The sequence below is a fragment of the Tachysurus vachellii genome, chromosome 10 (assembly GCF_030014155.1).
Source record: "Tachysurus vachellii isolate PV-2020 chromosome 10, HZAU_Pvac_v1, whole genome shotgun sequence".
Classification (NCBI taxonomy): Eukaryota; Metazoa; Chordata; class Actinopteri; order Siluriformes; family Bagridae; genus Tachysurus; species Tachysurus vachellii.
Window position 1 is genome coordinate 13617380 of NC_083469.1, and position 13558 is coordinate 13630937.

The 13558-nt window shown below is 35.9% G+C and overlaps 1 protein-coding gene across 3 annotated transcripts in view; it reads left to right on the top strand.

The window, feature by feature from the left end:
- Nucleotides 1–201: 201 nt before the first annotated feature.
- mipol1 (mirror-image polydactyly 1) overlaps nucleotides 202–13558 on the top strand; it is a 43285-nt gene continuing 29928 nt past the window's right edge. The window contains exons 1-2 of one of the 3 annotated variants that reach the window (XM_060879653.1): nucleotides 202–335; nucleotides 3821–3912. In XM_060879653.1, the coding sequence (XP_060735636.1) occupies nucleotides 3858–3912 (55 nt within the window). In that variant the 5' untranslated portion in view covers nucleotides 202–335; nucleotides 3821–3857. Of the gene's footprint in view, nucleotides 336–775; nucleotides 951–3820; nucleotides 3913–13558 lie in introns of those variants that run through there. The other 2 variants (XM_060879654.1, XM_060879652.1) reach the window with 2 other exon arrangements.

The following is a 13558-nucleotide window of genomic DNA, read 5'->3' on the forward strand; positions in this document are numbered from 1 at the left end:
TGGATAACAAATAGGGAAAGACAAAGAAATTGTGTCCTCGTTTGGAAATTGCCCAAATTATAAACATATTGTGATATAAAGAGACAATGTACATATTTAATAAAAAATTATAGCCTTATAAGCTTCTTTTGAGGGATTATTCAATCTGTCTGCGTCTGCCCTCTGGTGGACAAAATGTGTCAATGTTTTCTTTTCTTCCTTCCTTCAGTATTTCTCCTGGGCAGTAAAATGGAGTGGGACTGTCCTGACTGCATGTGTAGAAAATACAACTTCAGTATCTTTCTGTAGAGAAGCCTAGAGAAAGAAGTTCAGCACCTTTCTGGGTGGTTTCTGTGGTAAGTCATGGCCATATTCACTTATGATAAACGTGACAGCTAGTGTTGTGTCCACTTTCTCATTTAATTATGACCTGGAATAACTTGGTTTTTAAGTACATTGTAACAGTGAGCTAATCTGGTTAGCTTTAATTAACTAAGAAGAACCAGTAAAGGCCTGGAAGAAAGCACCGTTTCTAGCTAATACGCTAATAAGCTAACTTATTAAAACGAAGTTTGCATACAAGGAAATGTTTTCATTGCATTTCTAGCCTAACTGCTCCGAATAACTTACATTTTTAAGGTGTGTGTGTGTGTGTGTGTGTGTGTGTGTGTGTGTGTGTGAGAGAGAGAGAGAGAGAGAGAGAATGTGTGTGTGTGTGTGTGTGTGTGTGTGTGTGTGTGTGTGTGCGTGCGTGCCTCTTGATGTGTGGAGTTTGTTGCCTTGTATCAAGTTGCATTGCGTTTTAAGTGTAACTGGAGACGCCACATAGAAAAACTCTGATGGTCAAGTAATGATAGCGGCTACTAGATATAACCTATGAATTGTCACAGCATGGCACACGATGTTAAAACCGCCATCCTGAGAGCGAAACATAAAATTTCGAGCTTGGAGAATGAGCTGTGTGCCAAAAGGTGAGTGTGTGTGTGTGTGTGTGTGTGTGTGTGTGTGTGTGTGGTGTGTGTGGTGTGTGTGTAAGCGCCTGTGTGGTCAGTCTGATGTCAGTCTGATACTGTCCTTCTCTCTTCCCCTCTGCTTATTCACTACATTTAGATTTATTAGTTTCTCTTTACAAATGAAGTTGTTAATAAGAGAAAGCTCTGATCTCCTATATTTAATCTTTAATGGAATATAGGTAGAAGGGTTCAGGACAGAATATACTGTAGCAGATGCGTGCTAATGTTTTGGCACCCTCCAGCCAAATGAGATTGTTGATTTTATTTGTCCTATAACCTCCCTAAAGTCTCCATACATGTGTTAAATGAACACTTTTTGTAGCATGATGCATTTAAGAAAGCCTTTAACAAAAGGACAACGTATTGAAATAATTCTCAAGGCTGGATTAGGAAAGATGTCACAAGGTTTTGATAGACATGCAATTACATGTGTAACACCAGATATATTGATGAGATCATGAGGGAGAGACAATTCTGTAAGGATGCTTTATAAATAAGTTATGTTTTGCTAAAAAAACAAAAAAACAAAATTAATTTCCTGAATATATGGGGGCATTTGGGATGTCCTGTAGGTAAAGTGTACAGTCAGGTTCATGAATTTGTTATTTTAGCTTCCTAGCACAATGTAGCACAAAGTTGAAATGAAAGAATAAATATGTATTAAATATGTGAATATTATGAATAAATATATATGAATATATGAATTTATATCCAATTTAGGTAAATGGTGTAGGAATTAGTGCAGGTGGACGGAAGGAACTTCTTGTGACCTCATATTATAGGCATGTACAGCTGCTAGATAAATAGGTCCCCTTTTATTTGTTGATTCTGAAGTGTAATGAGGCTATATTATATTCTCAGATTCAGCCAAATGCTTCAAAACCTATTGGATGGTGCTGACTAGTGCAGCTGGACAATGACCTGATGCAAACAAATGAAATGGTCTTTCGAAGAACAATAGTCAGTAATGAATCTGACCTGAATCTAGCTGAGCTGCACCAGCTACAAAACTGAATATATTTTACTTTGTACTACACAACAGCACAAAAAATTGTCAAAGTTGTTTTAAGAAAATAAAAAGTTTCCTCTGCCTTATGCAAGATGATACAGAATACTATTAGCTGTAAGCTGTAAGAATTTACCTTAAACAAGAGTCTTATTTTTGTCTGACATCTTGCATATTCAAAAATCTAATTCAGTCCTTTCAGCTTAATTGGACCTTTCTGGTTTTGGCTTCAGCAAAATCCTTAATTATATCCTTCATGTTCAGGTATGTTGTAAGATTTGGCAAACATTGTTTTTATTGTTTTTCTTTTGTTTTCTTTAGTTTTTGAGCTCTGTTTGGATAAGGGCACTTCATGGTTGATTCTTTCTATGTGTCTGGGCCGCAAGTTAATAATGATGTCAACAGCAATCATTAAATGAGTTAACCACTTTTGGCCTTTGCGTGGTGGGTGAACACACTACTGTTTATATCGAGGTGCCCAATAATAAAAAGTAATGCAATTCCTGCACTGTTCAATTTATTTAGATGTACATTTAAAGTATACACTTAAATTAAAGCTGAAAGGCTGCACTAATTAATTATTTTAATTCCTGTACCCTTTTTCATACTTATTGACACATTACTCATATTCTGTACCATGTTATACTTAATCATAGTATCAATAAATCAAATTTTAATAACCAGGCTTAAAAACAACCTTATAAAAATTCACCATCATATTTTTTAATGTTTTATGAAGGAAGCAACTATTATTCACTTCTTATTGCAACATCAAAGTCTTTAATATTTTCCAAATTCATAATCAATATTTTATGAAATTCAGTATGAATGGATTAAATAAAAAACACAATTTAAAATTGACCCTACATGCTTGCAGTAGCAGCATAAGACCACACAATAAATGTCTTTATAGTATGGTTTGGGTTATAAAACAACAAGAGCTAATTAGATTATAGTTAGTGTGTTTTGCATTTAGTGCTTTCCAAAACTAAATTATAAAAATACAATATGTACAGGATTTTTATTTTCTATATGTGTACACAATACACACAATTTATTGTGTGTAAACATGTAATTTTTCATATCTAAAATGGTCTAAAATGTACTGTATGATTCCAGCTTTGCCCCCTTGCATGATGCCACATGAATTAAGTTACTTCTTACATGTAGTTTTGTTGCAAGAAATAAGTTTAGTCTTTCATTTATCAGGCAAGAAAACAAATTCTGCTGATTTATACTGTCCCAATTTACATGATGTCTCAAAGTACTTAAATTAATTGTCATACCAACCTGTAGTAGAATAATTCTGTGTGAAAAAGAAAACACATTATCACTTCTTCATTCATTTAAAAATCAAGCTTTTTCATTCCATTTATAACACAGAAAATGCTTCATTTCCTGAACCCTTTGTGTCTGATACTGGAACTACAATGTTGGATTGGTATCAGATCACACAAATCATCCTAACGGGTACTTTAGTTTGAACTTCAAAAGGAACCATTAAAAGTTAAACCCAACAACAAAGATTACTTTTTACAAAGTTTTCTGAGCTACAATTTGTAAGGTATCCAGAGTATTTTTTGATTATTGTAAAGATTGGCTAATATCCATTGTTTCTATATTGTATTGAAACAGAAATAGGATTAGACATTTAACTGGCTGTTTTTTGTAAATAAATGACAGGGAATGAGTAGTTGCTTGTACCTGAGCTGAAGTACACAGAGATACTTCAATGCAAGAGACGATTACGTTTTCAAACAAATTTAAAATATGATGCATTGTGAAAATGGTATAAGTGAAATTCTTCTTTTCATCCATTCAGGGAGAGCTGCTCAGAAGGGGAAGAGGAAAACCATCAGATGCCATGGAAGCTCAAACAAGAGCTGAAGGATTCACTTGTTGATATGTACAAAGGTATATTCTAATTATCTGAGCTGTCTGTTAAAAATGCTTATACATAGTCCAGACTCTCAAGTTATAAATTGCTGTTGCATGCTACTTTTTAAATCTATGTTTTGCTGTGTTTTTTTCCCCCACCACTTCAAATTCACGTCTCAAATCCAAGTAGTAGTAAGTGGTATGCATAAGTCGCACCAGCGACATATTGGCATACAGTTTGAGTGAACAAGGTGAAAGTGCAGCTTTTGAATTCATTACCGTTAATGCACACTGTTGTTGCATGTATGTGCATGATCTCTGGTGCAGTAGACTAGGTAATGACTAGTAGTCATTAAAAGGCTTAATATAGTCTTTAAATGCTGTGAGAGATCCACAAAATTCCGAAAATAAGTGTGCAGACTTTAATGTAGCCTCTAGAGGGCAGCCTCACCATTACAAATAGTTATGATCAGCCTGAATTGCCACTGACTGGGTTGCAGCTCCTAGTTTTACTGACTGAATAGTGAACGTAGATGGAATAGGTGGAAAAGAGAGTTCTTTACATTAACACAAATATCAAATCGTTATGAAAGTTTTAGTTTATTGACAAAGATATCTGTGGGGGATGTAGTTCATAATAATAATAATAATAAATAATAAAAAAATTATATATTAATGACTGCACTAATATGTCTCATCGTGGGTGTATTCCTGCCCTGTGCCCCCGGATGGTTTCTGTGACCCTGACCAGCATAAAGCTATAAATGTGTAAATAATAGTGTGCTATTAATAGATGAGTCTATTGCGCTCTCTGATCTTTTTCGTCATGATAAACGGCAAAATTATCATCCGTATCATTCTAGTTATCAAGAAGAATATCTTGGTTAACAGTCACTCCTTAAAAAAGCAAACTGATGTTCTGGTGAATACCACATGACAGGTGTATAGATATTAGAAGGGCTTTGTAAGTATAATTTTCTGGCTTCACTGCAAGTAACATTAAAACAACATCTAGATAAAGAGATACTCACATGAGCACCGTCATGTATACATTGGCAGTCTTGAGTGTGTATTGTTAAGGCTGATGTTTGGAGTGTGACCTTCATGCCTCTGTCCTCTGGTATTGTTTGTGTTTGCTTTTGATGTAATGCTTTGCTTGCTGTTTCACTGACAGCCTGAGACATCCTGGTGCAATGCGACCTAAAGCACTGCATCCTAGAAATGGGTGGAGGCCAGGACCTGAAACAGGATCTTACTTAGAACAGATCCTGACACCTGAGGCTTCTGATGAACAGTTGTGCGTGCAAGTGTGAACACCTGCAGGGCCGCTTGCCCATTTTACTAGTGTGTTGGGGAGGAGTAATTAAAACGTTTACGAATGTGATGACTTAATTATACCATGCGAGATTTGTGCACAATTTCTGTTATGCATAAACAGAAATTTTATCCTTGGTCAATGTCTCTTAGCTATGGAAATATGAAACCATTCAAGCTGGGCTTAATCTCATCTATTGTAAATTAAATTTCATATATACAGCAGGTAGTAATATAATGAATATATTGGTATTAATCTTTTAATTAAGACTATCAGGCATCTTCTGATCTGAACCTTTAGATGTCTTGTGGGGATAGACATTATCATTGTCTTTTAATTTTTTTTTACAAAAAGAAATATCATGTTCACCAGATGGAAAAGCGTTTAAATCTAATGGTGGATGGTGTGTAAAAAAAAAAACCCAAACAAACAAAAAAAGGATATCTAGACCTATATATTTTTATATTGTGACTTTTTGACAAGCCATTTCCACAATAAATGGTGTTTATCACCATGGTTAGTTTGGCTGAGCTTTTGATAACAGTGTAAGCAAAACACTTGGGCCATATTATTTACAACAAGAAAGACATCTTAGCAAGGGAAAGATCTTCATTATACTCGTGTTTTGTTTTTTTTGTTTTGTTTTTTTAGTATTCTATATTATAAAAATACATTAATGAAATATAAGATTATTAAACCTATTTGTAGACATTTTCATCTCATTTCAAAATCTGTTAGACAATTTTGTATCATTTAAAAGAAATTTGCTTAAAATGATCAACATTATCTTTCAATAGAACAAGACTGTTTTGAGCTTATAATAGTAAGAATGACTAGAAAGGTTTATCTATCTATCTATCTATCATGTCATTTCAGTTACTTGTTACAGTGACAGTAAACATGATACTCATAAAAGTAGATCATGAAGTTAATGTGTAGTGGGCTGGGAAAACCTGTTGGATCTGTTGGAACTCTGTTGGTTAAATTCTGGCAGATAGCCAGAAAAGAGAAAAAAATACCCTTGCCCTAAAAAAACAAACAAAAAAACAGTTGTTGGTCAAAAGACTATTTTTCTGCTTCTAACATATGTTAACATACTTTAAATTGTAAAACTTTTATTTTCTATTTTTTCTATTTTCTAATTTTATAAATTTTATTTATATACATTTTATTTTGAAGCATTATACATTCAAAGTTGTTGGTTAAACAAATGCTGTGTTAAAATCAGTCTGTGACTAAAACTGTCTAAAACTTTGCTAGCTAACAGTTTTGGTTTGTAACTCGATTCCTCCTGTCGACTCCTGTACAGTTTTATTCCTTTTTCTTTTGTAGGTCTAACCAGAGTTTAAAATGAATAATCAATTTACTTCTGGTACTCCTGAGATCCAGGCAAAGATAAGACACATCAGTTCACGTTTCAGAGCTATATGGAGTACAAACTGTCAAGCCATTAACATGCGAATGGTTTCTATATCATGTAGTCATATCACACAGCACTATTTAAATCACACCAGGAACTAGCCTGTGCTTTGGCTGAGTTTAACGATGAGCAAATAAGGATTATTGCACATTACGTTGATATCCTGTTGTTCTCAACCAAATTAGAAGTGTAAAAAAAAAAGTAATTGAATTTTGGCAAACCACAAATATGTGAGTCAGGTGTCTTTCTCTGATTGGCCAAAACGCTTTCCGTCTTGATCCACTGCTAGGTGGTACAGCTTTACAAAAACAAAAACGTTTTGTATAAGGAGGCTCATGTACAGGACAACACTGCGAAGAATATGGTCAATGGTAATCATAAAGTTATTAAATTCCCATTTATTCACTAAATTAATTGTGGAATTGTGTTGCTTAATATGGCAAGTGAACAGCCAGATCAGTTTTGCATAGATGTGTTTGCAGAAATCTTGTCTAGCTCTAAGAAAATGATATTATATTTGCATCTAATCCAGAATTAAGTTTCATTTGTGAGTAATGGTGTTTGAACATGTTATTTTACATTCTTCATCCCTGCTTTGTTTATTTGTCCACTGTTGTTTGGGGTAAGCTTACTGCTATGGACAGAGGTGTGTTATTACAACTGATCTGTGGTCTGGCTTACGGGTTGTTTTCTTGCACGGTCAACTTGTTCTTTGCTGTCCAAATTCGGTGCGCACACGCAAAAGTCCATAATAATAAACAAACAGGGCATGTTTCCTATGGAGCTGAATTGCTGCTCCTCACAAGGAGGGTGGAAAAAAAAGCTACAGTCTCAACATGCTTTGTTCTTAGCAGGTGGATCGACCTTTGGCATAACCTTTGGTCTTTTTCCCTATGCACCAGACTCGAAGGCAGGAAATGTACTGTTTAGTTCTATCACTTCTGCTCTGACAACTGCAGCTTGTGCTGGTACGTCACAGCCGTTGTGCGGCATTCTGTCTTTTTTCCCTGCCAGCCGCCCACCCTGATTGCACATCATGCTTTGCCTCCTAGGAGGGCAGGAGGCGCGTACGCGGCCAGTTTCGCAGCTTCCATGTGGGTCCCATTGAAGTTCAAAATCCCTGGAATTGAGTGCCGTGTGGCCTAATAGGCTCGCCCTCTGCCTAAGTGGGTGGTCCAGAGAGGCAGAATTGCAAGCACACAGATCGAGGGATTCCATAGGCTCTGTCCCCTTTTGTCTCTGTGTGTTAGTTTAAGGAATAGATCCAGGGTGGGCATTGCTTAACCAGGACAAGGCTTCTTACTCTGATCTGCCACCAAAGACCCTTTACACAAACTGTCTGTCAGTCTGTGTGTTTATAATTATTTAGTTTTAAATTATACCAGCTAGCAAGAATAGATTTTGCAATAAAAACATTTTATGAAATGAGAATGAATTTTCAGGTTGACAAATTGTGTTCCTCTTCTCAAAGTTAATGTTTAAAGGGATTTGTTTTCCCTTCATTATTTCCTTCTTGAGAAATGCAGTTATTTTACTGCAACACTTAACAGATAAGTTTCTGTCCCAACTTGCATTTCTATTCTACATTTAGTTGAACTGACGCCCACATGATGCAAACTAGGCTGCCACCCAGTTGCGGGATTCCGAGAGACCTAGTGATGGTCCATGAAGCAGAGAGGAAAACAAACAGGCCCAGCTTTGGTGTGAACCACAGATGCTTGGGAACTGTTTGAACAGGGAGCAATTCAAATGGTCTCTCCTGTGGCCTGTGTTCAAACATCAAGTGGTAATGAGGACTGAGTGCCTGGTCCTGTTGCCCTGGCCTCCCTTCAATCCTTCAACACATTCCCTCTCTGAAACACACTCTCATGCCATGGTGTCTTTTTCAGGTTAGGGAGGGTTAACATTTTTAGTTGTGACTTGTTGAACTGCAAAAGGGAAAATGTAGTATAAGGCTGAATTATGAGCTATCAAGTATCGACAGATACAGATTCAGATATTTATCTATTATGACTCACGGTTTTGGTTTTTCAGTTCAGTAATTGAAAAGGCAGTGTTTTGAGGGCATCCTGTTTTCATTTTTTTTTTTTTTTTTTTGCAAGTGGTGGAAAGCCATGATTCTAACTAAGCTGGTTGGATTCCTCAGTCAACAACACATGCATTCACTGCATAAATAGAAAGTGCAACATGGGATGAGAATGAAAAATATACCAAATCTGAGCTGCTACAAATCTGAAGATTCAGGAAAAATACTAATAAATCATGTCAGATCATCGCAGTCCTCATTTTCCTTTTGCTTATTTGTAAAATGTTAAAAACTTAAATGAAAAGGGTTTTAACCAAGCAAATTCAGTCTTAAGGATTTTAGGGACACTGAATCTTAAACATCTTATTTAGTTTTACTTTTTTAATAACTAAACCTGACTCTCACCATGAATATAGCCGGAAAGCTGTCATGGTGTTTAAAAAAAAAAACGAAAAAAAAAACCAAACACTTGAATACATGTTTCTTCAAATCTTGGGATGATCTTTGCGGAAGTTTTTACTTGTTCTTTAGCAGAAAACGTACCTACATGGGAGCCTGCAGAAATTTATATGAGCATGAATCTGGAAAAAGTTCCCACTTACACGGCCGTTCAACTGTATAACGGCTCACCACTAAATATTTGCAAAGATGTACATCTTGGTGTGAACACGCATACCATCTAAATGCTTTAGCCTTCCACAATAACACAAGCTGAAGAGAGATGGTGGTAGAAAACTTATCATTTTTGATGAAGCTCATTATTCTGCAGCATTTTTCTTTTAAGTGAGAATGTTGGAATTTTCTAGAGTGTTGACTCTCGACACTTGGCACTTCAGTGCCCTGTTCTTTAAGGTTTATGTTGCCTGAAGGACAGGTCGAAGCACAAGCATCATTCATCCTTTTGAAAAAAAGAGAGAGAGAGAAGCTCTGTTTGGATTCGGTACTTCGACACGTCATGAAAGTTCAACTTTGCAGTGCGTGTTGGAGAAAGGATTTTCAGAACAAAGGTAGATGTGTTTGCCGAGGATTCTCACACCACTAGCTATGTGTGTGTTTTAGTGTTGGGCTCAAGGCAAGGTGGCATGCACAGCAATAAAGCTGGATTTGTAACCGTTTGACTGTTTTCTTTCTTTCTTCTTTAAAAAAAAAAAAAAAAGTGAACTTTCGTTTCATAATTACAATGACGTTATGTTTAGGGTTTGATTTGTCCAAAGGGCACATTAACTCTTGTCTCCTTTATGGTGTGCTGTTGGTATTGAAGAAGAAGTGTTATTTGAAAACCATTTTACGCCTGTGTAACAGACTCAGTGAAGCTGTTGCATAAGGTGAATAAAAACAGCACGAAGGTGAGAGGGTGAAACTCCCGATCCAAGCGTCTCTCGTAAGACAGCTGACCTCGAGTTGACTCTGGTCCCTGAGCCCCACCTCTCCTTCTCGGCGTCTCTCAGATGACTAATAGCAGCTTCATGGCTTGTGTCGCCACTTTGCACCAGTTTCACAATCTTACTCACCACAATATGTCTTTGTTTTCTGTAGTTTTATACACTCAGGTTAAAATACTTTTATCCTCATCCTTTGAACTTGGAATTTTTTTTTTACACAGAAAGGCATTTCTTTTTCTATTCTTTTTTTTTTTTTTTTTTGGGTTGGGTGGTGAAGTAATCAACATAAATCAAAACCTTAAAGAAAAAGCTTCTAATGTCACAAAGTGATCATGACTGAACAGAGTTCTTAGTGAGTCAGATTACTTATCAAGATACAGTTTAGCAATTAATCACATTAGGCATTTTTAATAGCGGGTTTTTTCCTTTATGTTAAAATGTGAAAAATTGCTCAGGTTTTTGGAAAACTTCTTCGCCCCTGAATGTACTGTATTATCTTTATTAAACCATGTAAAGGAGATTTTAAATAGCAGATAAAAAGAATTGTTCAAATTATTAAGATCTGCTTTAATAAAACACTTATTCCATATTTAAATCTCTATGGTGAGAGGAACATTTATGAACATGTCACCAAATCAGTATAAATGTCTTCATCGTCTTGCTTCTGCTTCAATAACGTTACAGTATATTCCCTTGAAATATGAACGAAATCTTTCTCCCTCCTGTTTTCTCCTTTTACTCACTGCATTAAGCTCATCTTCAAATAACGTCTCTTTTTCCCTCCCAAATGTTAGCCAATGCAAATCTCAGCTTAGCCAGTATTTACCGAGCCAATTCTGAGGTTACCTTCAGCAAAGTACAGAGTCTCTAAAAATATTCACTATTGACATAATAGAAATATATAGAAACAGTATTTGTCAAAGTGCTCTGTCTGAAACAACTTTGTGTTTCAAGCTATAAATATTAGATAAATTGCATGTAGATTATTCAGTACTAATAAACTCCTTAATTAATACCATGTTGCTTAATTCAGAAATCCAAATTTCTCTTCTGTATTTTATTTCACTTTTCAACATCCTGTTCTCTACTCCAAATTTTCACTTAATAAAATCTGTATTTATTAGATGTTTTGTTTAAATCATATTTATAATGAGTAACTTTCCCTGTTCTAATTCCTAAAACTGCTAAAGTATTATTTATGTCCAGAAAAAAAAAAGACTTTTCAATGACGTGATGCCATACAAAAATATTTCATTGCTTGTCAGTTTTCTCATGTTTGTTATTGTTATTTTAATATGAGCAAAGTGAATATGAAAACACACCCTGAGGCAGTCATGCTGTCGGGTGAAAACAGGAGTTGGAAGATCTTGCTCTCTCCTTACAGCTCATGGCTTTCCCACACCCAAATTAGCTGGAACTCAGGAAAATGAGGCACTCATCCTGCTAGATTTGGCAGGTCATTGTGCCTCCCCTCTTAATGCCTGGGGATCAGTGAATCTCGGCTTGTTAGACGCGACTGAGGCCGGATCCATCAGGGGGATCTGAGACAGCACTGCTTCCTCATTTTCCCCCAATCTCAATTCAATTACTACCACGCCTGCTCTCAGAATGAGTTTAGGCCTATAAGACTGTTTCTGCAAGCCTCAGAACGCAATCTGCCTATTAGATATTTCAATCATCCTGGAAACAAAGGGCTATACACTCAATCACACAATGGACATGAAGTTAGAGCTTGTCATTATGAACTTCTGAAGGTCTGGCGTATTTTGTGCATAATTAAACCCATAAAAAAAATTTCCAGGGCAACATAAACGTCTAATGTTATGAGTGAAATAGTGTGTTACGAGTGTTATGAGTGTAATAGTGTGTATATCAATATCTGCTGCTGCAGAGCATTTCCCTGATTAAGAGTAATATTGAACATTATTGACTGGCTTAAAATGGGATTTTATTTTTATTCTTTTGTTAACCGGCATTCTTTTGTTATTGTTATTTCTTCCTCCCACTTATCAGCTTATATATTTCAGAATTGGTTAATCATCAACTCAACCAGAACAATATTCAGATCACTAGTTGGTGAATGTTCCTTATTTTCTTTGAAGAATTTGACAGTTGAGTAAAATGAGAAGTATCAAAAGGCAACTAACACATGGATGTTCAAAAGATCGGTATAAATACACCTAATAGTTGATGAAATGGTTCATTATTTTTTTTTAAATGAAGTTTTCCTGCTTTAGGTCAATGCTGAGTACTGAATGATCCAGGCAGATAAACTTACAAACATAATTGGCAAATTTGTTTTTTTTCCTAATTCTTTTCCTTGATTGTCACAGTCCTATTACTGTAGCCGAATGATTGAAATCTTTGGATCATAGGAGTCATGGTGAAAATGACAGTTTTTGATCCAAGATGAGACCGGTTCATGCAGTGCCTCACACATACCCTGCGTAGCGACTGTTTGTCTTTACTGAATCATGTCTCTATTATGGCTGGAAAGTACAGACACGGTGTACAATTAAACCTGCTTTAAGTTTCTTTCCAGATTAATGTCCGTATCAAAATTCATAAAGAATTGGTAAGATGAGAAGCCTGAGCTTGTGGATTCATGGGGATTTTGTGTGAAGCCCATTTAATCAGGATAACATGGTTATTAATATTCATAAAGTCAGCTGGAATACAAATGACAGCCTGAGAAATCTGGAAACTTTTTCTGCCGTAGAAATGTATTAAAAAGAGCTTAAAAAATTAATGAAATTTAGTTTATATTAGACAAAAAGCAAAATCCTGTATTGGTTGATTGTAATTGGACTTAGACGTTTCTTTTTGAAGAATTTCATCTTTGGCAGACATCAAAGGCAATTTCAATGAATGCAATTCATGAATGGTCATTTAAAAGGATTTAAAGAAATTACGCTGCAATAATTGTACATGAATAATAAGCAGCCCACAGAGGCAATTAGCTCAAAATCTACAAGACAGGAAAATGAATAGGGAGACAGTGACAGGGAGACAGTAGAGGACAAATGTGAAACTTTTTCTGGTAAACTCCTATAGGCCACTGTGTGGGTGTGTGGGGGTGTGTGTGTGTGTTCCATAGACAATTAAGGCAGATTCTGGGACTACAAGCCTTCATAATTGCTGTTAAGTGTAATAGACCAACATATCAGTATATACTTAAGCAACGGGTTTTGAATGCGGTGGAACTGAAAGTCTGGACCACAATCCCAGTATACAACAGCACAGTGGAAAAGCATTATTATGAAAGCTTTTCAGTCATGCTCTGTGTGTGCTAATGCTAATAGCTCATTAATCTGTCATGAGGAAGCTACAGATTATGTAGAAATGTAGATGTGATGCTAATTCACCATCTGGAAAGCCATCAGAAACTCTTCAAAGGGAACAGGGCTCTGTAGCAATCGACTGAGTTTAAACTTTCATTAAATGTGAGGGAGCTCTTTTTTATTTCTCAGTATTGGTTTATTGCAGAATAGCAGTTTCATTAAGTTCCCCCCAGGTAATTCTCTGAGGAAACGGCGTCA